Source organism: Leptopilina boulardi, unplaced genomic scaffold, assembly GCF_019393585.1.
Source record: "Leptopilina boulardi isolate dan_hultmark-lab unplaced genomic scaffold, ZJU_Lbou_2.1 LbouV2_392, whole genome shotgun sequence".
NCBI lineage: Eukaryota > Metazoa > Arthropoda > Insecta > Hymenoptera > Figitidae > Leptopilina > Leptopilina boulardi.
The window spans coordinates 2,900,728-2,925,931 of NW_026137965.1; the positions used below are offsets into that span (position 1 = coordinate 2,900,728).

The 25,204-nt window shown below is 25.0% G+C and overlaps 1 protein-coding gene and 2 long non-coding RNA genes across 5 annotated transcripts; 1 reads left to right on the plus strand and 2 right to left on the minus strand.

Moving 5' to 3' along the window:
• The first annotated feature begins 572 nt into the window (after nucleotides 1-572).
• LOC127288628 (serine/threonine-protein kinase BRSK2) lies at nucleotides 573-23,174 on the plus strand. 3 transcript variants are annotated; one of them, XM_051316207.1, is made up of 13 exons: nucleotides 573-1,571; nucleotides 9,805-9,985; nucleotides 10,247-10,387; nucleotides 11,335-11,485; nucleotides 12,151-12,366; nucleotides 15,340-15,539; nucleotides 16,113-16,343; nucleotides 17,247-17,545; nucleotides 17,922-18,064; nucleotides 18,289-18,441; nucleotides 18,518-18,692; nucleotides 20,461-20,693; nucleotides 20,956-23,174. In XM_051316207.1, the coding sequence occupies exons 1-13, from the start codon at nucleotides 1,469-1,471 to the stop codon at nucleotides 21,184-21,186; spliced, it is 2,457 nt and encodes an 818-aa protein (XP_051172164.1). In that variant the 5' UTR covers nucleotides 573-1,468; the 3' UTR covers nucleotides 21,187-23,174. The 3 variants fall into 3 exon arrangements, with proteins under 3 accessions (XP_051172164.1, XP_051172165.1, XP_051172166.1); XM_051316208.1 differs by having other exon boundaries at nucleotides 575-1,571; nucleotides 17,262-17,545; XM_051316209.1 differs by having other exon boundaries at nucleotides 576-1,571; nucleotides 20,461-20,675.
• On the minus strand, nucleotides 11,502-20,561 carry LOC127288635 (uncharacterized). The gene is made up of 5 exons (XR_007844069.1): nucleotides 20,431-20,561; nucleotides 17,887-18,082; nucleotides 17,311-17,542; nucleotides 15,296-15,494; nucleotides 11,502-12,023 (listed from the first exon to the last, which is right to left on the minus strand). It is a non-coding gene; the product is annotated as an uncharacterized LOC127288635 (long non-coding RNA).
• On the minus strand, nucleotides 22,297-25,114 carry LOC127288636 (uncharacterized). The gene is made up of 2 exons (XR_007844070.1): nucleotides 23,173-25,114; nucleotides 22,297-22,481 (listed from the first exon to the last, which is right to left on the minus strand). It is a non-coding gene; the product is annotated as an uncharacterized LOC127288636 (long non-coding RNA).
• Between the last annotated feature and the right edge of the window lie 90 nt (nucleotides 25,115-25,204).

The window sequence follows — 25,204 nt, forward strand, 5'->3', positions numbered from 1 at the left end:
TTGAAAATTAAAAAAAAAGTTTGTTTTTCAATTTTTATTACAATTTTCTTGTACAGATTTAATTGTGTAGAATTTTCCAGCGTGCAATTTATTTTCTAGAATTATTTTAGATATTAATCTTAATTTTCATTGTATTAGTAAAAAAAATTTTTGATTATATTGGATTTAATCAGAATAAAAATTTGTATTTAATTTGTCAAAAACGGTAATTTTTTTTTTATGGCATTTGTAATAATTTAAAAAAAAACAATTTTTCATATTCATTTATAGATTTAATGATGAGGAAACCGATTTTTGAATCTTTCCTGTTCCAATTGTCAAAAAAAAATAATGAAACAATTCGTTACCAATTTTCAAGCATAGAATTTATTTGTAAATGATTTGTAACGAAAAAAATAATTATAAATAAAATAAACAAACAATAAATTAATTTAAATAATTTTCACTCTTTTGCCGGGCAGAATAGACACAAACCACAAAATCCATTGGATTTTGTGCTTATCAATATCATCCTGGATTCGAACCACCGTATACCGGCGCTCTCTCTCTCTCTCTCTTTTTAACCTCAGGGTCTTTCCCAGTAGTAGTGTTTCACCAGAGTGGAAAAAGAGGGTTGGTGCATGCGCACGCACCTCATCCACTACGATAATCGAACTGGGAGCGCCGTGGCTCCTACATCCGTGCGTTAGGGGCGCGATTGTAACAGAAAATAAAAAAGGAGTGAAAGAACACCAAGTCACCAAAAAAAAAAAAATTGCCTTTCTTCTTTCTAAATATGAAAACAATTTGACTTAAAATATAAAAAATAAAAGTTTCTCCCTTGTGTCGTTATTTCTCTCTTCTTTCTCAGTGAGCGAAAAAAAAAAAAATTGTCCCTGACCCGGTGTGTGTCTGTGCTCGGGAGAAAAACGAATCGTTTTACTTCTTTTCCACCCCCGACCAACCCCCGGAGATCCTCAGAAATTCGTCTCGCAATGGCGCCCAACGTGGGCAACTTGATAATCTCTCTCGTGTATGTCTCGTCGACAAGTGCTGCTCAAAGTTGTAAAATGCCAATAAAATAATTAATTTTCAAATTTATTTATTTTTTTTTTAAATGATTCAAATCAATTCTTATATTGAGGAATCATCATTTTTTTTTTCCAACAAAGTGATTGTGTTTTGTGCGCGAAGGTGTGCAACATGAAAAAATTTCGAAAGAAGCGACCAACGAAAAGAAAGGAACGATTAAGAAAGTGACATCATTATTATAAAGAAACGATTTCAGGGTCAAATTTCAAGGTCACAAGAATAAAAAAAAGGTCTTCCCGGTGTTGGAGGACCAACGGACTTTGAAGAAAGATGAAGAATTGGTTTCACTTGCGGAGGAGAAAACAAATAAGAACAAAAATTAAGGTCTGAAATTTACCTCGTTGGTCTATTATATAGTCCATTCAATCTGGCGAATAAGGCGGAGTCCTCGACGACGATGCAGCAGGGTAAAGAAAGCTCTGTTGGGTCCAATACCCAGGAGACTCATCAATATGTTGGGCCCTATCGACTCGAGAAAACCCTCGGCAAAGGCCAAACTGGTGCGTGTCTCCTTTTTTTTTTCATCAATCTGAAATTTTAAGGAATGTTTTTTGTCATATAAAAAGGAATTTTATAAATACAAATTGTATTTTAAAAAGGAAAAAATAGAAAATGCAAAAAAATTTAAAATATTTACATAGTTAATTGCGATAATGTTGAAAAAAAAGGGAAAAATTTTCTATATACTTCTAAGAATAGAGTTATAAACAGGTCATATAGTAATTTTCTTTTTATAATATTCAAAGATTATCCAACGTAATTAACGTTATATATTCGTATATTAAATTCACTATAATTACATGAAAATCGATAATTACTGAAAATTGTAAATAAAAATTACAAATTAAAACTCCACTAATTAAAAATTACTTTTTTTTCTAAATAGTAAATAAAATATAAAATACTAAATACAGTAAATAATTTTTAGTTTGTAAATTAAATTTTTTTAAAAAAAATGGTAAAAAATATTTTCTTGTAGTGAGAAAAGAAAAAGTGGAAAAATAGTCCCGAAGGTCTATTCAATATTTTTTTTGGGAAAAATTTTTCTTAATGTTATGACACGATAAAATATCGTTTAAGGAGGATTTTTTTTCCGCAATCTTATATTTTTTGGCTCATCACCTATTACGATTCAATGGTCGAAGGGCAAGTCGGAAATGAGTCACTATATATTATATAGGGGAGGGAAAAGATACTAAAACAACAAATACGACTCTATATACAATATAGAATCATTCGGCATCGTTTCAGGATTTTCAATGAGAATCAACCCTCCCCCCCGCCCCTAAAGAAACTTTTTCTACCTCCTTGTTCTAGTTTTCTCGATCTGATTCAGGTCTTTGATTACTTTCCATTAATCTTACCCTCATTTAGTTTTATTTTCCTTAAATTGCATTTATTTTCACCAAGTTATTATTGAACATTAAAAAAATTTCCATTATTCCAATATTATAAATTCTAAACTGAAAAAAAAAATTTATTTGATTTAAATACTCGATTTATTTAATCACAATACAAGAAAAGAGAATAAAAAATGAATCAAATAATTTTTATTTGAATTAAATAAATTTTATTTGAATCAATAAATTTCTGTATTTGAAACAAATAATTATTATTTGATACAAATTATTATTTATTTGATAATAAAGTAATCAACTATTTGAAGCGAATAAATTTTATTTTCCAATGTAATAATAATAAATGTTAATAACAATTAAATTAATATTTTACTGTTATTTAATATTTATTACTATTACTATTTATTTACTATTAATATGCCAATAGTAATAATTTTTACAAATTACAATAATTTCAAAAATTTCATTATCAAAATTTAATTTTTCCTTTAAATTTCTAAATTCAAATTCTCACTACAAAAATGTTGATATAAATAAAATTAAATACAAAAAAATTACCTGATATTTAATGAAATTTTTTTTAATTTCTTTTTTGGCTAATCATCAAAATTCCGTAAATTGTTTCCTGATTTCCGTCGGCTATCCTGAAAAATAATTATTTATTAAATTTATGTTTAATTATTTTTTAAAAATTACTTATTAATGTTTAATTAAAAATATAATTCTTTTTTCTAAAGAAAAAAAAATCAAAGTAGAAAAAAAAATCAAGATTATTTTAGGGAACTAAATCCTACAGTAGACAAAACAGACTTTAGTCAGCCAGCCATGGGAAGCATGTATGAACGATCAATATTTTCTCATATACATTTCAACTATTCAAAAACATCTATATTGTACATATTTATAATTATTTTTAAAAAAAAATATTTTTTTTTCTATTTTTTCAAGGTTGACAATAAATAAATTTTTTTGCTCGTGTTGCTTATCGTTTCTCTTTACTAAACATTTATGACGATAATTCGAAACGTCACGTTCGTGAGAAAGTGCTCACATTCATAATGAGAAAAAAAAGATTTCATCTTTCACCATAATATATCAATCAAAGTTTTCTTTGACGATCATAAGAAAAAAAAATTGTATCGTTTAAAAAACATAAAATATTTATTTGTTTCGAAAATATTTTTTTTTTTTAACGAATTGAGAATAAAAATAACAAATTTATCATTGTTAAATAAATTTATGAAATAAAATTTTTTAAAAAATTTATTTTTAAAGGGAATTGAAAATTAAATTTTGGTTTTTTTTTTAATCGATATCGAAAATACCTCTTAAAAATAATTGCAAAGTTCCTCTATATGTGGTATAGAAAAAAGGGCGATAAGAGAAGAGTTTTATTACGAGACGTGGTGAAAATAAAGGAAGAAAAAAAAAGCGAGTTCTCTCCTTTCAAGTTCTTTATAACATCGAACATTTTACACCGCGTGGGGTAGTAGGAAAACGCGACGCTTTATAAAAAAAAAAAAAAAAGGGAGAGAGTGGCTTTCATTCGTTGCGTACACATTTTCGCACTTTAAGGTTCACAAGAGCACCTGTCAGACAAAATTGCAAATACGCGAGACGTTAAAATGCATGTTGACGAAAAAAAAAAGAAATATATATTAAAACACTTGAAAAACACCCCTTTGGAGTATCACTCTTCATTATTTTCATTATGTCATTTCAGAAATCAAATCATTTCATTATTATAAATTTTTGAGAATTTATTAAATAAAAAAAATTCTACATTTATTTAGGTTTATTTTTCTGAAAATATAAATTTTCAGTTAATTATAGTTTAGTTAACAGTTACGTTCAGTTAATTATATATATTGAAGGGGGAATAAAATTAAAAAATTTTGATTTAAAAAACCAAAAAAAAAAATGGAAAATGTGCGCATAAATTGTAAAATGGGAAAAAGGTCATTTAATAAAGGTCATCAAGAATACAATCACGTGCGTGTAAATGAAGTAAAGTAGCTTGAGTTTGGATATTGGGTGTGACGACGCGAAAAATCAATAAGATCGAAGGCTACAGATGAATGAACGAGATAGAACAATAAATATATTTGACTTATTTGCATATTTTATTAATTGTAAAAATCATATTGATAGTAAAAAATACCATCACAAAAATCCATTTTCGCATTTTAGATATTTTACAAGCCTCGGATCGACTTTAAGACACAAAAAAAGTCGATTTATATTCCAAAAAAAGTAGATTTTTTAATTTTAACAAAATTAAATTGGTTAATTAATATTTTACTTTAAATAACTTTAAATAACTTTTACTCATTCTGTAATGAGAATAATTTTATAAAAATATTACCAAGAAAATTTATTTCGAATATTTCAGAATCGAACTAATTGTAAGAAAAATTTTCAAAATTTCATTTAAGTAGGACAAATTTCTAAAAAAAAAATTCTTAAAGTTCCATTTTTATAATTTTTTCAAGTCTAATTTAAGCTATTTATTCGAATTAAAAATTTTGTCAAGTGATTTTGAATTAAAATTTTTTGATAATTTTATTTGCTAATTTTTTTAAAATTATAAACAATTATTAAATTTTATAAAAAAAGTTCAAATATGTAGTGAAAAGGAAATTATAAAGGTCCTTGAAAAGGACATACAATGAAATAAATTATTATTATTATTGTTATTATTATTATTAAATTTTATAAAAAAATTTAATTGAAAAATAGTTTAAGTTAATTGAATTTGTGAAGAATTTCATTAAAATTATTCAAAAATAATTAATTTAGTGAAGAATTTTTGTTAAAAATTTGTTAAATTATTGAAATAAAGAAGATCTAAAGACGATCGGCATTATAAATTAAAAAAAAGGAATTTTGTTTAAAAATTTAAAAAAAAGAATGTAAAAGAAAGTCGAAAAAATCGCATTTTATTAAAATAAGTCAAAAAAGTCGTATAATCCGAGGCCTGTATTTTCCCTCCTATTAGAAAATTAATTTTTTTTTTGCAAATTGTAATTAAAATTAAATAATCCATTTCTGAATTTGGTTGGATTGATATTATACTAAAAAAATGTTGACATATTATTTACAAATTAAAAATTATTATTAATAGCGAAAAATCAAAAGAATTAAAAAAAAAAAAAGAATAAAGTTTTTGAGGGTGGATTTTATGACTTGTTCGAAGGAAATGAAGTTATGCAACTTATACAGCTTGAGGATATGTTGAAAGTAAACAATGGAAAAGTATATACACTCAATAACCTGCAGTGGTTTTCGAGTTTGCGTATTATATAGGTACATGTGAGAAATACGAGGGTCATTTTTAATAATGCATTTTGCAAAGACTCAATATTTTAAGGTTTAGGAATTTATTTCTTAAAATACTAAAACTCGTGAAAAAAAATAGTAAATTTGTTTGTTTTCAATTTTATTTTCAATAATTTTTTGACGCTTGGCTTTGAAATTTCTTTTGCTGTCGAAAAAACTATTGAAAGATTTTCAATTTCAAATGGCTGTAAATTGTGCACGATTACTTTTTTCCAATGTTCTCACATGACCTAGATTTTTTTTTTTTTTTTTTTTTTGAGAATGTGAATTCCCAACTTGAGGTCCAGTGATTTTCCTCTGAGGAGCTATTTTTCAAGATAACAATACTTCAATATTCATTGTTGAATTGAATTTTTGTCCCTTTTTTTAAAATGCAAATTTTGTCCAACAAGTTTACATTTTTTTTTTCTTCTTCACTTACCTTATATTTATGTAGTTCTTTTGAAAATAGAAATATTCCAAGGTAAAAAAGTGAAATTCCCTTCGTCAAGCGTTGCATTCAGATTCAAAGATAAAGTTTTTCTATTGTTTTCTTCTTTACACTGCACTGATAAATCTCGTTTTATACCGGCAATCCAATTTATTCGTTTTATCTGAAAGAAACATTTTCCTTTACTTTTTATGCTTTACAAAATACATACATATTTGTTTCTTTGACACAATTTCAGTTTAAAGAGGGAAATGATAAATATATGATTCAAAGTGGCGTAAATTGTTACAGTGAAAGCATTAGTTTCTAGTTTTAATTAGATTCAGAGTGTTGAAAGCATAATTTTCGGGAACAATTTTAATAATTAGTTTCAATTTAATTTCGAGCCACTTGACTTTTAAAATTAAGTTTTTTCTTCTAACAAAATTGATTTGTTAAATTATTTATATTAATAAAAAAAAAATTTGAATAAAGAAATTTATGTAGAAAAATAAATTTCTTTTTTACAAAGTCTCGTGAAAATATTGGAAATATTGAATGAAAATAAAAAAAATATAGTTCGAGTCACTTTCAGTCTAGAAAAAGATTTAAACGAATTTTGTCAGCTCAATATATTTTACTTTTTTTTTTTTTACAACTTCCTCTCCTTTTCATTCCCTGGCACTTGGAATTTCCCGAACTCATAATTCTCATTTAAATATTTCTATTTTTACTTTTCGTAAATTTCGCAATTTGAAAAAAAGTGAAAATATTCCAAGGGCATTTTCTAGTTTCAAAGAATTTTTTTTTCAAATTGAATTCAGTTTTTACTATATTAATAAAAATAAAAAAAAAACTTTTTTTTACCCCTTAAAGTCGATTTGAGGCCTGTGAAAAAAAAAATTGCAAATTTTAGAAATATTTTCTCTATTAAAAGAAGAAAAATTTATTTTCTCTATAAATCATTTCCCATGAGGTTTAAAACTTCAGTGATGAGAAATTGACGAAAATATTATCTTGTCTAATTGAAAAACGATGTGAAATTATTTTCAACTTTGAAAAGTTCTTTTTTTTTGCCACTGAAGCAATTTATAATGAAAAACATAATATTAAAGTGGAAAATATGTAATTTATGAAAATAAAGTTTAAATGATCAATTTGAAAGATTAGCTTGTAACACGGGATGTATATTTTATATATATATATATTCTTGGAAAATACTATCAAAGAGGTTGGGAGCTAAACGATTTTAAATGAGAGGTGACATTTTGCAGTAATTATGCAGAAGATGTATCAAACTTGCGTATGCAGATTGTATGGTAATTCTCATGGCGATGATATGCAGAATGGGACATTCGAGCACACAACGCGCAGCTTGCTTCTATAGTTGAAAACCAACGGGAGAAATTGTACAATATTGAACGAACATGTTTATTCCCTTATGGAATATGCCAAAGTAAATCTAATCTACGTCAATCGATATTTTGTATATAATAAATTTTATTTTTTCAAAATATTTCCAAAAAATTTTTTTCTCTTCTCTTTTTTTACCATATTGAAAAATTCTATATGTTACTTTCCACCCTATTGTCATTATTTTTCGGCTCTCAAACTATTCTTGGCAATAAATTTTATGTAGAGCATGACATGCCCTTCCTTCCATGAAATGCGAGTCTCATAAAAAATAACTGTTTCGCGGCTCAACTTATCTTCGTGTAAAAGCTTTTGCCTTACTCCCCACAAGAGAAAGAGAGTTATCGAACTGTCCCAAGACGAGATAAAGTTTTTCTTACTTTAATCCAAGGACAATTTTTATATTTTTTTTATATTCAAGCGAGAGTTAAAAAATAGAATTTTTTTTAATTAACTACTTCACTTTTCGAACTATTAAAAGTTTTGCAAAAAGATTTATTAGATTCCATTTACCTGCAATAATTGCCTTATTTAAAAAAGCGTCAATTTTTAAATTTACCTGATTTATCATTTTTTGTGCCGACATTTTTTTTCCTCCTTTTTGGAATTCAAATAAGAATTTATCGCCTGAAACTTCAGCTAATTCTGTTATCCATTCGAGTTGAAAACAGCTGAGCCTTCCAATCTTTTTTTTGACGTTGAATCCAGGGATCGAAAAACCCTAAAAAGTTGAATTATCTTAAATTTTTTTTTATTAAAAGCACTTTAATGTATTGAAAACATTATCAGAAAATTGAAAAAAAACTTATCAAAAAGAAAAAATTGACGTGAAATCGAATCTTATTTTCTGATCAATTTTTTTTAGGCATGGTTGTTGACTGGATATAGAATTTCACAGATCTATTTTCATCTAAGTAGGAGAAATTGGAGATGAGTAGAAATGTAAAGAACGAGACAAGTTAAGAACCAATCGTCCTGACCCACTGCGACTACAATGCAATAGTAGAACTCTCACCACAACCCTATTTTTATACAATTTTATTTTCCCCTTTTTAACAAAGAATCAAATTTTTTTTTACCAATGATAAAAAAGATTTTTCTTATTATTAAATAAAAGATATTTCTTTAACAAATCTAATTTTATCTTTAAAAAATAATCAGAATTATAAACGATTCCAATTTATTTTGAGGAAAAAATTGATTTAATGAAATTAATATTTTTTGGAAAATATATTTCTAAAACATTTACGAAAAATTTTTGAGACATATAAATTTTCCATAAAAATCATTAATTAGAATTTTTACTTTAAAGAATTTTATTAGAAATAATTTTTTTTAGACGAATTTTCAATTTTCGAATTAAAGTTTGATATATTTTCTTTTTCTACGAATTTTTTCTTTAAAGAATTTTATTAGAAATAATTTTTTTTAGACGAATTTTCAATTTTCGAATTAAAATTTGATAGATTTTCTTTTTCTACGAATTTTTTCTTTAAAGAATTTTATTAGAAATAATTTTTTTTAGACGAATTTTCAATTTTCGAATTAAAATTTAATAGATTTTCTTTTTCTGAGAATTTTTTATATAACAAAATTTTTAGCTACCAAATTTTAATTTGTCCGAATTTTTAATTAATACAATTTTTAAGACGACGAATTTTCATTTGTCTGAAATTACAAATGGCAGAAAAAAAATCGACAGAAATATTTCGGCGCAATTTTTTGTTCGACGACTTGTAATTTTGAAAAAATGAAAATTCGAACAAATAAAAATTGGGATCATAAAAAATTCGGACAAATTAAAATTCGATGAATTTGTAATTTTTGTCATTTACAAATTCGAATCACATAAAATTCTTTTAAAAAAATAGTCCTGTAAATTAGTATAAAATAAAAATTCTGCCAATCAAATATTCGGTAGCAGAAAATTTTGTTAAATAAAAATTCATATAAAAATTCATATAAAAATTCATATAGAATTTCAATTAAATGCTAATTCTAAATAATTTTAATTCAAAATTCGAAAATTCATCTAAAAAACTAATTATTTCCAATAAAATTCTTTAAAATTCAAATTAATGATTTTTAAAAGGAATAGTGAGCTCCAATTTTTTTTTTATTATATTTCTCTTTTACATTGAATTTTCTTTTTGTAAGAATTTAAAAAAAAAAAAATTCACCCTTGTAATTGAAAAAAATATTTCTTTGTTTCAGGTTTGGTCAAGCTAGGGGTTCATTGTGTGCTTGGCAAGAAGGTGGCCATTAAGATCATTAACCGCGAGAAACTTTCGGAGTCCGTTTTAATGAAAGTGGAACGCGAGATTGCCATTATGAAACTCATTGACCATCCTCACGTTCTCGGTCTTTCGGACGTGTACGAGAACAAGAAATATCTGTAAGTACAACATTTAATATTATTAATCAAATGAAAACAATTTACATCACATAAATTTCTTTTTTCAATCATGAAATATTTTTCATTTATTATTTTTTATCAAAAATATGTAATAAAATTTCAAAAAAAATATCTTTTTACAAAGAAAATTGCAAAATTGAATAAATAAAAAATTTGACCTTTTTTAAACTAAATTATTACTAATTTAAAAAATTTAATAGAAGAATTACTAATTTTTTGGGATTTTTTTTTTTGTGTTAGGTATCTTGTTTTGGAACATGTCTCAGGAGGGGAACTTTTCGACTATCTTGTAAAGAAAGGAAGGCTAACACCTAAGGAGGCCAGGAGGTTTTTTCGACAAATTATTTCCGCGTTAGATTTTTGTCATAGTCATAGTATATGGTGAGTAATTTTTATTTAAAAAAAAAATGATTTTCTTTTGTATAACTTCAGAAAGATATAAAAATAGTTCTATTCTCTTACAATTAAGTAGAGAAGACACTTTCGTTTGCAAACGTTTTATAGAGTAAATCGACATTCACTTAAACTATTTAGATAAAGTAAATAGAAGTTAGTTCCAAAGTAAAATAAATTAACTCCATGTTTATCCGTTCAAAGTTCAATTTCTTTTAATTTTCTCATACGATTTTTTTACGTCTAATAAAGATGTGAAAATAACGAAAAAAATTACTGTGAATATTTAATATTAAAAAAAAAAAATTTTGATCTTTTTATAAAAATGGAAAATTTTTCAGCTATTGATTACAAAGGAATGATATAATTAACAGGTTCAGGACATTAGTCTGATTGCAAGGTGTAATAATCAAGTTCTATAAAACCCAATTATGATAACTTAATTGAGTTTGAACTCTTTTTTTTCTTTGTTAGAATTTCTCGATCAAGCACGTTTCTGTTGTAAAGTTCAAGAGTAATTTGCATAAAGGTCAAAAGAAATTTTTTTAACTAATCAAAACATCTTTTCTGAAGAGATACGAAATTTTACACTTTTATACGTTTTATATATTTTATACATTTTATACACTTGACAAAAATTCTCAAAGCCTTAGAAAAAGAAATACACGAAACTGCTTTCAAAAATAAATCATATAGTTTCCTTGTTTGATGACGGAAGTTTAAATTAAATTATTTTTACATTATAAAATGCAAAGAGCTTTCAACCTTGTTAAAATTAAACTCTATTCAACTTTTACTCTACATCGATTAATAATTCAGTTTAATATATTTTTTTTTATAACCGTCACATAAAATGGACTTTTAATTTAATAATTTGAAATTAAAAAAAAAAAAAAAAACTATTTTTATTCCATTTCTCCGAATTTTTGTTTCAGTCATAGAGATTTGAAACCTGAAAATTTGTTATTGGATGAGAAGAATAATATAAAAATAGCGGATTTTGGAATGGCATCGTTACAACCTGCTGGCTCAATGTTAGAAACAAGCTGTGGTTCACCTCATTACGCTTGCCCTGAAGTCATTCGGGTATGTTTTACAAAAACTCTTTTTTTTCAAATCACAAAAATCAACGAAAAAAAAAAACATTTTCTATATTTTGAGACATAATCTCATTTTAAATATAAAAAGTATTTTTTTTTAAATTAATCTAATTTAAAGTAAAAAAAAAATTATTCTAAGGCAAAAAAAATTTGAAAAATGATGTTTTCGAAAAAAAAATGAGATTTTGATACTAGGAAAAATGATTATCCATTCGTTGAAGAGATGATTAGGTCAAGGTTGTCTCTCAGCGGTATTAACTGATCCGAAAAACAAATCAAATTAAATTCAATAGCCACCTGGTTGACTGGTGAAAATTTCTCCCTTATATACAACACTTGAAGTTTTGTACACGCCTTGCCTTCCATCTCTAGTTGACGGCGACTAATGAAATTTCTTGTCAGGAAATTATTTCCTAGGAGGGTGTTGGTTAAATCACATCTTCAGGGAATGATACCGAAACTCTCTTTCTCTCTCTCTCTCCTTTCTCGAGAAAATATTCATGTTGACAATATTCTGTTTTTACCTGTAAACAAAAAAAAAAATTAAAAAATTAATTAATTTAAAAATTATTTAATATTATATTTAATTATTATTATTATTAAATTATTTTTATAAATTGAATTTTTTGAAAAAAGAAAAATATTTTTCAGGGCGAAAAATACGATGGAAGAAAAGCTGATGTTTGGTCTTGTGGCGTAATACTTTATGCACTTTTAGTCGGCGCTTTACCATTCGACGATGATAATTTAAGACAACTTTTAGAAAAAGTGAAACGAGGGGTGTTTCACATACCACACTTTGTCCCACCTGACTGTCAAAATCTACTTAGGGGAATGATTGAAGTTATTCCTGATAAAAGACTAACGGTAAGTTATTATTTATGTATCAATCAAATTTGTTAACAGTTTTACTTAAAAAAGGAAAACAAAAATACTTTATTTCGACCTAATCATTTACTAAAAAAAAAAAAAACTATCAGGAAATAAATTTTCTACTATTAGTAACAATTACTAAATTTAATAATTCTTTTCTAACTATTTACTATTCTTTCGATTTTCGAAAATTTATTCTAGAATCTTCTTTTTATTATTCAAAAATTCGTTTTTAATAAAAGTGCACATTGTGTGCAGGTAAATACATTTTGAAAGGAAGTACATAAACTTCTCTTGAATAGATTCCCTTTAAAACAGAAGCAAACTCCTCTATCTTTATTCTCTTGCGCGTAATACTTTGAAAAAGTTTGAATAAAATACAAGAAATTTAAAACTTCGTTTGTATTTTCACGACTTTTGTCAATTTTCCCCTTTTTTTTTATTGTGAAAATTTACATTTTATAAACTTGATAAAACTAACATTACTATTATGTACAATAAAATAGTTTTTCTATTATACAGAGTGATTTTTATGTTCTGGACCCCCTAAAAAATTTTTTTTTCAATTTTAATTTTTTTTCTTTAAAAAAACGAAAAAAATGAAATTAAAAACAAATTTTTAGGCGGTCCGGATGATAAAAATTACCCTGTATAATTTGTAATAATAATAATTATTATCATTATTACTATTATTATTGTTATTATTATTATAGTTATTGTACAGATGGAAATAAATTAATTTTATACAGAAAAAATATCAAAAATTATATAATAATAAAATGCTTGGTCTGTCCTTCTGTCCTAACTTGAAGTTGGCCTTTTCTGATTTCACGTGTTTTTTTTAATAGTAATCTTATGACGTGTCAAATTTTGACAATTCTTTTTCTCATTTTTGCCAAAGTTGTATAATTGTGTTTCCAAATTTCGGAATAAGTTTCTTTAAAATTCCAAATTCAAAAATTCAATTCACAAAGCTGAAGTACACAACGTTTACCAAGGAAATTTTTTTTAAAGTTGTATATTGATTCAAAAATTGAATACAAATAGAAAAAATTTATGATGAGAAAAAAGATGTGCCAGGAAATTTCGTACAAGATAGTAATTTGAAAAAAATTTAGTTTTAAAAATTAATTTTTAAGATACCAGGGGCCAACGAATACCTATTAAATATTAATTATAAAAACACAGGCCTCGAATCAACTTAAAGACACAAAAAGTCGTTTTAGTCGATTTATATTCCAAAAAAAAGTGGATTTGTTTTTTATTTTAACAAAAATATTTTACAGATTTTTAAATAAAACTTTTTTTTTAATAATAATCCTTTTCGAAGGTTTAAAGTTGAAATTTTTAGAAATAATTAAATTTCAGAAAATATTGTTAATTTTCAAACAATTATTAAATTTTACAGAACTAAAAATAATTTATCAAACAATTTTTGGAAAACATTTTTTAAATTTAATTGAATTTTCAAAGATTTAAAATTGAGATTTTTGAAATTAATTGAAACTTTAAGTGTTTTGTAATTAAAATTTTAGATGATTTCACTAAAAATTTATTAGAAAATGCGGACAAAATACAATAATTTGAAAATCATTTTTAATTGAAAAATGGTTTCAGATAGTTGAATTTTCAAAGAATATTATTAAAATAGTTAAAAATAATTGAATTTCCTTAGAGTTATATGTAATTGAAATTATTAAATTTCAAAAAAAAAATTTCGATGGAAAATTTTAGAAATAATTAAATTTTAGATGCTTTTAAATTCAAATTATTGAAAATTCAATTAATTTTGAATTCAAATTTTTGAGAATAATGAAATTTTATTTGATTTTAAATTTGGAAAATAATTGAATTTCAGTTTATTTTAAATTTAAAATTTTGGGAAATAAATGAATTTTAATTGAAATTTTGGATAATAATTTAATTGAAGTTCATTTTTGATTGAAAATTTGGATAATTAATTTTGAATAGAAATTTTAGAAAATAATTGAATTTTATTTCATTTTAAATTGAAAATTTGGTAAATAATTAAATTTTAAATTGAAAATTTTGGATAATTATTGGATTTTTAATTGATTTTGAATTAAAATTTCGGGTAATAATTGAATTTTAGTTTATTTTGAATTGAAAATTTAAAAAAATAATTGTGATATTTTTTTTTAAATTATAAACAATTGTTAAATTTCATAAAAATTTTAATTGAAAAATAATTTTGATATAATTGAATTTGTGATGTATTTCATTAAAATTATTAAAAATAATTAATTTAGTGAAGAATCATTTTAGTTCAAAATTTGTTAAATAATTGAATTGAAGAAGTTCTGAAGAAGATCTACATTTTATACTAAAAAAATGTATTTTATTTACATTTTTTTTCAAATGTAAAAAAAAATGTCGCATTTTATTAAAATAAGTCGATAAAAGTCGTATTTTTGAAAAAAGTCGGAAAAAGTCGTATAATCCGAGGCCTGTAAACATATAATTTTCATTATTATCATTTAATATGTAATAATATTCTAATAAATTAAATTATTATTGATAATATTAATCTTTAATTTCTTTATAACAAACAATCAAATAATCAATTTGGCGCGTTTAATTTTGCTAGTTATAAATAATATTTTTAAATTACAGTTATAATTATAAATTTAAAAAAAATTATTTTAAAAAATTCGAAGAAAATTTTTTTTATTATTTTCTAATATTAAAACACTTGAAGAAAAAATTATTAATTAAAATTGATATTCATTGTGAGTTGTTAATTAAAAATGAAATATGGAAAAAAAAGTGACGCGCAAAATTGATGAGGATATTTAAATACCCAGCTGGAAGGAAGGATTTTGCATTTAATTAAATATAAGCTTTTATATTGTGTTATATAAAATAATCTAAAATATATATATAGCTGATATTAACGTGTCACCTGTATATATAAATGTTTCGAGCTAAACAATATCCGGCTTTCAGTTAGCGGAGATAAACAGGCATATATGGGTGACAGCTGCTGGCAAGGGAGAATTGGAATTAGAACTTTCAATGATGGATGTGGTGCAAACACACGTGATTCCGTCCGAGGACGCAATTGATCCTGACGTTTTACAGGCCATCGCAAGTCTCGGATGCTTTAAAGAAAAGGATAATCTTATTAAAGAGCTTCTTAGTCCCAAGTAAGAAATTTCTTTTTTTTTTATAAAATTTTTTCTATTTCATTCTCGATTAATTTTTTCAAAAAACAAAAAAATTTTTTTTAATATAAAAAAATAAATACCCTTAAATTATGTTTATATATTTTCTCCCCTCGAGAAGAGAAAAAAAATTATTTAATTCCCGAAGAAAGAATGAGAAAAAAAATCTAAATCAATTTACCGAAATAATGTATTTATAATTAACCTCTTATAAATTCTGAATTTAATTACAAAACCAAAATTACAATCCTTCCAAGGCGATTAATAATTTAGATTGATTAAACCTCTAATAAATTTTGTATATTCTCCTCTTGGTTAGGAAAGGAAGCTATTAAAAGCGACTAGTTTGACATAAATTCAAAATATCATTTTCCTCAACTCCAGTTATATTACTTTGAAATTACAATTTTTAATTGCTAAATTTTTTTTTCAAATTTAAATATTATTTTTCATTTAACCTACTAAGATGACTACAAAAATAAATCTTTTTTTTTCTGAATTGAAAGTGGTTTTTTTTTTCTAATTTGTAATATTTTCTCTGCTTTTTTTTTTCAGTCACAATACAGAAAAGGTGATTTATTTTCTTTTACTCGAGAGAAAGAGAAGAAGACCGGCCTGCGAGGATGAACTGGAAGTAATGAGAAGTGGAATGAGAGCTTCAACAGCACAATTGGAGGCAGATCCTCCGAGGAAAAGGGTTGATACTTGTCGAGTAAATGGCAATGCAGCTTTGAACTTGGGACAAATCAGCCACGGTTCGCCCCTTACACCAAGGAGACAATCCAGGTGAATATTCTTTTTTTAAAAAAAAATCTCATTACTACAATTTTATATTCAGATTATTTTTTTTTTCTAATTATCTCCTATATCGAAAATTGAGTTTTAATATTAAAATTTGCCTTTGATCAAAAAATTACGAATCTATCAATTTTATCATTTTTTTTATTCTTATTTAGAAATTATGATAGAAAAATTTCCCTTATTATTTATTTATCTTGATTTTGATATCAATCAAAAAAAAAAAAACATTTGTATTTAAATAGAGAAATGTTCCGATAAGAGAATAAATTTCCTCCCCCCTCGCATATCTAATAAAGTTTTAAATGTCAATTTATTAGAGCTTTGTATATATTATTTTTCATATATATAAAAGACAATGCATAAGTAAAATTGTTTTTCCGTCGCGTGTCACATTTTTCTTATTCCCCATCGCGTGCTTTGAAAATCACGTGTGTACTCTTTCATATAACTCTGAAAAAAAAACTCCTGTGCTTTAGATATCACACACAACTATAATTGAACTGCGACAACCTCTTTTTTTTTCCTTCCTTTTGCTTTTCTCTTTTTTTTTTTTTGTTGAGAATTATTTAAACCATTATAAGTGCAGAGAGCAATTGTTACTGTATATGAAAAGCAGACAGAATATTTCCTCGAGTTCATTAAAAATAAAGATACTATTAAATTATTCACACATCGTCCGTTTTTAGAGAGGATTTTATTTTTGAGAGTGTAATTTTGTTTTTTTATTTTTAATTTCTTAATTTTTTATATAAATTTCCTTTTTTTGATTTAAACTTGTTTTTTATTTAAATTTATTTAAATTCGTTTATTTAAATTTGATTTTTTAAGGATAGATAATCGTTTTTTAATCAATGAAAATTAATTTTTAAAAATTTTTGATGTTAATAGGGTTTTGAATTGCAGCACAAGGCATCATGCGAGACGTTCACCAAGTACAGGATCTCATACTCACGCTTCGCATTCACACGCATCGACTCCTGGTGGATCGCCTCTTCACACATCAAATTTCTCAGGTCTATTGAGTCCTCATAGAGCGACTCCAAGCTCACATCATGGCCAAACAGGAAGTCCGCATAGATTGTCAACTGTCGGTACCGCTGGCGGAAATGGCAATTCGACACAAGGAATTCCAACTCCCATTCCTCCATTGGCAAGCGTTGGAATTGAATTAAGTGAAGTTCAACCTGGTGAGTTTCGAAAATATTTTACTATTTTTTCCTATTTTTCAATTGTTTTTTATTTATTTAATTTAATTATTAATTAATTTTTTAATTGTTTAATTTATTTATTTTTTATGTATCATTTGAATTTTATTTTTATTTTTTGTACGATCCAAAGAATCCAAAAAGAAATGCCAGAGCTTCAGGCATTTGAACTACTTTTTGTCTTGTAAAACTTTTTTGAAAAATTCACTCGACTTTTAGTAGTTGAGTTGTTTTTTCTGTTTGTAAAAAATTATTTTTTGCTTTCATTAAAAAATATTTGTTTTGTCAGAAATTAATAATTTCGTTAATTATAAAATACATACTTAATTTTGGTATTAAAAAAAATTTTTTTTTTTAGTTGGTGTAACACCTCCAGGATCACCTCACACGGGAGCAGGATCGGGCGCTCATCATTGGAGATCACGTTTGACAACAATTAAAAATTCATTCCTAGGAAGTCCACGATTCCATCGACGCAAATTGCTCACGAGTACCGAAGAGGTAATTTTTACTTATTTCCTGAAAAAAAATTCCAAAACATCTAATTATAAGAAAAAAAAAGTGTATGACTTTTCAAATGTAAAATATTTTAATTAATAATCAATTAAAGAATTAATCAAATTATTATTGTTATTGTAAGTAGAACAAGATATTTTGAATAATTTTCCTAATATAAAAATTTTAGCCTCGTAATAAATTTATAAAAGAAAAAATTGAATTTTCAGGTGCATTTAACGCCCGGTTCTTCGCCGGAGTTAACGAAAAAGTCCTGGTTCGGCAGTTTAATGGCAACCGAAAAGGACGAAACATTTACTGTATTAGTTAAAGGCAAGCCTTTGGCGAGTGTCAAAGCTGACCTAATTCACGCCTTTTTATCGGTAAGTGAAAATCGCTTTTTTTTAGTCAAAAAATGTATTTTTTTCGAAATACTAATTCAAATGAATCGAATTTCAGATAGCTGAATTATCGCATAGTGTGAGTTCGGCAATGTCCTTTAGTGTGGAATATAAACGAGGCAGTACGGGACCAGCAATGTTTCAAAGACAAGTACGATTTCAAGTTGACATTAGTGCCATTTCAAAGCAACCAAGTGAACCTCTATTTGCCATCACATTTACTCTACTGAGTGGTAAGTTTCTTATAACAAAATATCCAATTGTCCCTTATCTCAAACTAATTAATCGAAATTATTATTATTATAATTAATTTTAATTAATTGATAATTATTATTTTAATTCGAAACATGTTTCATAACAATGAATATCCTAAAAAAATAGAAAAAAAATTAGAGAATCAAATTTTCTGTGTGATAACTTGACATTATTCTCAAGTGAGAAAATAATACGATTTCACGGTGATTATCTGAATCGATGACACAGCTGACAATGGGTGCAAAGCCTTCTTGAAGGACTGTTCAAAAGGTATAAAGTCTTAGAATTCTAAAAAGAGGAAGAGAAGGGGTTTGTGTTTGGCAGCCATCCAAGCGCAACTAGATCAATGTTACCTTGGGCACACATATACACAGAAAAACCACCTTTAAAATCTTATCTTCCATTTGAAATACAATCGAAATGCTTTTGTATACATGGAAACGGAAATAACTCTCATTCCCTCTCTGCAAGTTCATTCAAAAAAAAATTTGTTTTTTTTTCCGTCACGCCCATCAGTCTCTCTCTCTTTTTGATTCACAAAATTACAATTATATTTGACTATCACGCGATAATAATAATCAACTAACATGTATTTTACCGTCAGGCTGAAATTGATACCTAATAATTGGTTCTATCGATTAAAAGTCCTTTGCCGGAATGAGAAATCCGATATTTCATTTGCGAAAATTAATTAATATACTGAAAAAAAAAAATTTATTTGATTTAAATAATCGGTTACTTGACTATTATCAAATAAATATTTATTTATATCAAATAATTATTATTTGAGACAATTAAAAGGTTTTTTCTTTCAAATACAGATATTATTCAAATACAAATTCAAATTTTGTTTATTTTCAAAACAATTATTAAATTTTACAGAACTAAAAATAATAATTGATCAAATAATTTTAGATAACATTTTTTAAAATGTAATTGAATTTTCAAAGATTTATAATTTAGATTTTTTAAATTAATTGAATGTTAAGTAATTTTTAATTTTTAATTTTTGATGATTTCACTAAAAAAATTTATTAGAAATTGCAGACAAAAATACAATAATTTCTCCTACTAAAAAATGTATTAGAAATTGCAGACAAAAAATTGCAATTTACAAATTCAATTAAAAAATGCTTTCACACAATTGAATTATCAAAGAATTTTATAAAAATCATTTAAAATAATTATATTTGAGAAGAGTTTTAATTAAAATTATGAAATTTCAAAAAGTTTTAGATGGAAAATTTGAGAAATAATTAAATTAATTTTGAATTAGAATTTTTTAGTGATTTCTGTTACTAAAGAATTTGATTAAAAAATTGAAGACAAAAATTGTATTTTAAAATTTTTTAATTAAAAAATACTTTCAGATAATTGAATTTTTGAAGAATATTATAAAAATCATTGAAAATAATTGAATTTCAGGAAGTTGTGGATGGAAAATTTTAGAAATAATTAAATTAATATGAACTAGATTTTTTTGGTGATTTCTGTTGCTAAAGAATTTGATTAAATATATATATATATGATTTTATATAATAATATATTGTATAATCCGAGACCTGCAGTTTATTTAATTAAAATAAAAATTGTTTTTGGTTCAAGTATAAATATTTATTTGATAATAGTCAAGTAATCGAGTATTTGAATCAAATAAATTTTTTTTTTTTCAGTGACACAAAAGAGAAATCGAAAAATTTTTTTTTGTATACTTACAATTTTGATGATTTTTTTTTTAATTCACAGGCAATATTCGAAGATTTAGAAGAGTTTGCGAGCACATACAATCGCAGGTCTGTTCGAGAAATATTGGCTTAAATATGGGTAATCAAAGTAGTAGAGCAGCGCCTCCAAGTCCTAGGGCATCGAGAAAATTTTCCACTGAGATGAGTGAAAGTTCGAGTTGTGGTAGCGATACAAGCGAAAGACTATTTCTTCATCCACATCCTACTACCAGACAGGTAGTTTGTTTCAACAAGGTAGCTCATCATCCTCATCCTCATTGAAATCATACAGAGATCATCCGAAGAGACAATTCGCAATCATCTAAAAAAAAACATTAAAATCATATATTATAATTTCCACAAAAAAAATTGTTAGTAGATTCCTTATTAAAAAAAAATATCGCTTGGCTTCGAATTTCAATGGCTATCCATAAAAATCATTTTCATATATATATGTTTGTCATTAGGATAATAAAATCGCTATTTATTTAAATAATTTTTTCCCCTGAATTTTCAGATTGATTCCGATCTTGAGTCAGAAACATCAGTTTTTGATGTTAAATCGCCAACAAGAGAGAATGGAAGAAGAAGTTCAACGTCAACGAACAATAATATTCCACTTCAGGACGATGTGACAACACCAACCGGTGACGATAGTCCCCCAAAGGCAGTGAGAAGTAATTCTGAAAGTCAAAATACACCGGAAAAAAAGTGTGTTACAACAATGAGTGGAAGCAATATAGCATGATACTATGAGAACCTACGTTTTGAATTTCGAACCAGTTTTAGAAATTTGTGGGACAGCACTCAACGACTTTACAGTGATTATTTGTGAGCAAAAAAAAAAAAAGAAAAATGGTGACGACACATTTTTGGAGGTCTTCCTGTTCACAAATTTCAGTGTACATATTGTTTTCAAATCTCAAAAAAAGGAAAAAACAAAAATAAAATAACTAAAAAAGGTCCCCTAATTTTTTTTTTGAGTGTGTCTGGATCGAAAGTGAACGTGATTAATTGGCTTTAATTAACTGCCAAATAGGTAATTGAATTAATAATTCTAGTGTTTTTTTCTTTTCTTTCCGAATTCATCATTTTTAATTTTATATTATTCACTAACTGCCACAAAAACAGAAAAAAAAAAAATATCAAAATATTGCCATTTTATTTGAAAAATTTTTAATTCATTTTTTTCTTCAAGCCTGAACACCTTCTATCGATTTTTAGTGTTCTTGCGCAATGTTCAATAAAAAAAATAGTAAGAGAACAATAAAAAAAAAAAAGAGTCGATCGGCAAAAGAAAAAGTTTATTTTTTTTGGCTAAAAAATTGCCTAAATGAAAATAAGCCAAAATGAAAAATAAATAATCTTTTCGCCGATTCAAAACGACTTTGAAAAAAAATATTTAGACGCATCGGGAGAGATTTATTTTTTTCACTCGTCGAAAAATAGATGAAAAAAAAAAAAAATTGAAAGAAAGACTATGACGTAGTGCGACTTACATTACAATAATGAAAAAAAAAACAGAAAAGTAATTAGTAAAAACAAATGCATACAAGCTTCTTTCGTCAGCTTCGTCAAAAAAAAAAAAAAATTGCGGAGAAAGTAGCAATTAAATGTTTATATTAAATCATATACAGTATGCATAATAATTAAGATATATTTTCTCAAACAGACATATCTCACAAAAATTGGCCCGGCTTCATAGTACATAAACTTGTAAAACGTATGTTATGATGTAACGTTGTTAAAAAAAAAAAAAAAACCAAAAAAAAAAATTGCTATCATACGATCATGTGGAAATGTCATCTGTGTTTTGGAATCGCCAATATTTTACAATTAATTTCTCTTTTTAAAAAAAAATATTTGTAATATTTTTCTAATGAGCAAATGAAAATAATTAGAAAAGTATGACATTTAATAAAGTTTAATTTCACAATTTCTCCAAAGGAAATTTTTCTGCGAATGAAAATTATTATTTCTTATTTAAAAAGGGATTCCAGGTCACAAGGACTCGCTTTAGATTTTATAGGCGACGTCTCGTTCCTATTAAATAAAAAAAAAAAAAAGAAGAAGTTATCTTTAATTTAGAAAAATGAAAATTGAATTTATTTCCTTCGTCCAAATCGAAAGAGTTATTTTTTTTTAAATTTATAATTTTAGTACTTTAATTACCGTTTTTAATAATTGAATTTTTTAATCACTTTTTTTTTACAAGATATTAACAAATTATTATTTTTTCAACTAGTTTTATGAATAAAAATTTTCACTCAGAGGAATTGCATTGCTTTTAATTTCATTATTCCAACTCTGAATCGATTTCGACATGGAAAATTGAATTAAAAAATCGGGCTTTGCAATAAAAGACAAACCACGAGATTATAATTATTAAATAGATGAAAAATAAAAGGGGAATGCTAATGATAAAAAAAAGTTAAGTAGATAGTTGAGATGAATCTGATTAGTAATATAATTCGTAAAATTGAGTCTAGAAATTAAGCTTATGGTTATCTATTTATTAATTGCGGATATAAATATATATATATAAATAAATAAACTGATTCTACACGGAATAAGTATTAATAAATAATGAAAAAAATTACCGGCCACTTTAAACTAGGATTTTATATCATAAAAAATCATTCGTTTTGTGACGAAAGGAAAAGTGAATATTTCATTCGATTTTATTCTAAAAGTGTATAACATTAAAAAAAAAAAAGAGGAAAGGTCATACAACCTCATTAAAAATTGATGTTGTCTGATATATTTCTCCCGACGGTTGAAAAAAGATGTTCACGTCGATGTTTTGACCTTTGAATCCTAAAAAAATAAAAATCAATTAGATTTCAATTTAATAATTTATATTTTGAAAATTGTGACAAATGAAAAAGAAAAAATATAATTTTTTTGTTCATCGAGTGAGGTCTTTTTTCCCGTGCATTTAGAATTTTGTGATGCGAATGATTGTTGTGCATTAATATAATAACTTATAATTTAATACATTTGGCACGTGTTAACTTCGTGATAGCGCGACACTTGTAAATTCATACGAACTTTAGAAAAAAGAAAAGAAGATCTGATGTGCGTGAATGTTTATTTATTCAATTATCTTACAAAAATTTTAACAAAAGCACCTCATAAAAAAAGTATTTTATTTCGAAAACTCAAATTTTTATAAGAGAAATTTATATCTCAGTATTTTTGAGGTTGAAAAAAAAAATTTAGAGTTTTCCAAATACGTCGTTCACTTAAGTTTCTAATATATTTATCAAAAAAAAATCTTGTTATATTAAAAAAATTTTTTAAATTTTTATTTATTAATTTATTTATCCGATTGAATTTAAATTATTGTTATTATTATAATCAGTATTTGTTATAGTATTATTTTATTAGATTTTTAGAAAAAAAAGAAGCGTTACTGACCATCGAATTATGGGGAAAATTTTTTGATTTATTGTCACGAGAAAAATTTATTATAGGTAATATATTTTCTCATCAGTCGCTATAAAAAAGAAAATAACATTTTTGTAAAGTGAAACTGTTTTTTGGGGTAGATACTCATAAGGCATTAAATATAGCGTACATAGAAACATTTTTATACAATTTATAAAGCATTTCACAATATTATTCTTAATTATTTATTGCATGTTCTTGTTGGTGTTTTGTTAAATGATATCACATTTATAAAATGCTTATAAAAAGAGGATAAATCATAAAAAAAAAAAACTCCGTTTTTGATCAATTTTTAAGAAATATTTCTTCAGAGAAAATATATTGCGAATATTATTAATTTTCTTTTTCCTATTATTTATTTAACAGAAAATTTCGTAAAGATTTTTTAAATATTACATTTTAGGAATTGTTTTTTATATTGTGTATTTAAATATTTTTAATAATGTTTACGAAGTTTCATGTTTTTTTTTTATTAAAGTGGCAAAGTGATTATATAAACATTCTCATTGTCAGCATTATTACTATATTTTAAAGATTTTTTGTTTTATAAAATTTTCAGTATTTTAGGAAAAATTGTTTTTTTTTTTTTGTTTCAAAGTAGGATAAAATATAAAAACAGCATGAATGTATGATTGAAAATTTTATGAAACAAACATATATGAAAAAAAAAAAAATTGTGCGATTCCCGAGTATAACATATGACCATTTTATTACTATTATTACGATATTTTAATTGCATATGTAATAATATTTTTTACAAAAAAATAAATGCCTTTAGGCTATGGTTATGTATGTATTTAGCTGAAGACACATATTAAAAAAAAAAAAAAAAAAAAAAAATAGTCATTCAATCGTGTAAAATTGAATATGAATTCGTTCTTGAATTCGTTGAACGCAAATCAAACGGGATTGTACATATATGCCGTTTTTATCATTAAATAAGTGATATCATGTGTATGGAGGTAGTTAAATCAATTGTAATTCATAAAAATTCGTATTCTTTATTATTGCGTGACGTTAATATATTATTTGAAATATATGTCGTGGGCACGACACCCTGAATCAAAAACAAACAAAAATCTACTTGTCTTTTTTCCATGTCCTTTTTTTAAAAAATTATTTGTTAATTTTACTTTTTAAAAAATAATATATTTACCAAAGAATATTTTACAATAAAAAGGGTTTTAATTTTAAAAATTTTATATCTTCACAACGAAATTTTTGAAAATAGCAAAAATTTGGTTTTTTGTTTTTATGATTAAACTTTGTTTTATTATTGTGAATTAAAATGATATTATAATAAATAACAATTTATA

Excerpts from the sequence above, each read along its gene's own strand:
- LOC127288628 (XM_051316207.1), top strand. The coding sequence starts at position 1,469 with ATGCAGCAGGGTAAAGAAAGCTCTGTTGGGTCCAATACCCAGGAGACT. Across the intron at positions 12,367-15,339 it reads TTCCTGATAAAAGACTAACG|TTAGCGGAGATAAACAGGCA; the intron begins GTAAGTTATTAT and ends TCCGGCTTTCAG. Across the intron at positions 16,344-17,246 it reads ACACCAAGGAGACAATCCAG|GGTTTTGAATTGCAGCACAA; the intron begins GTGAATATTCTT and ends TGATGTTAATAG.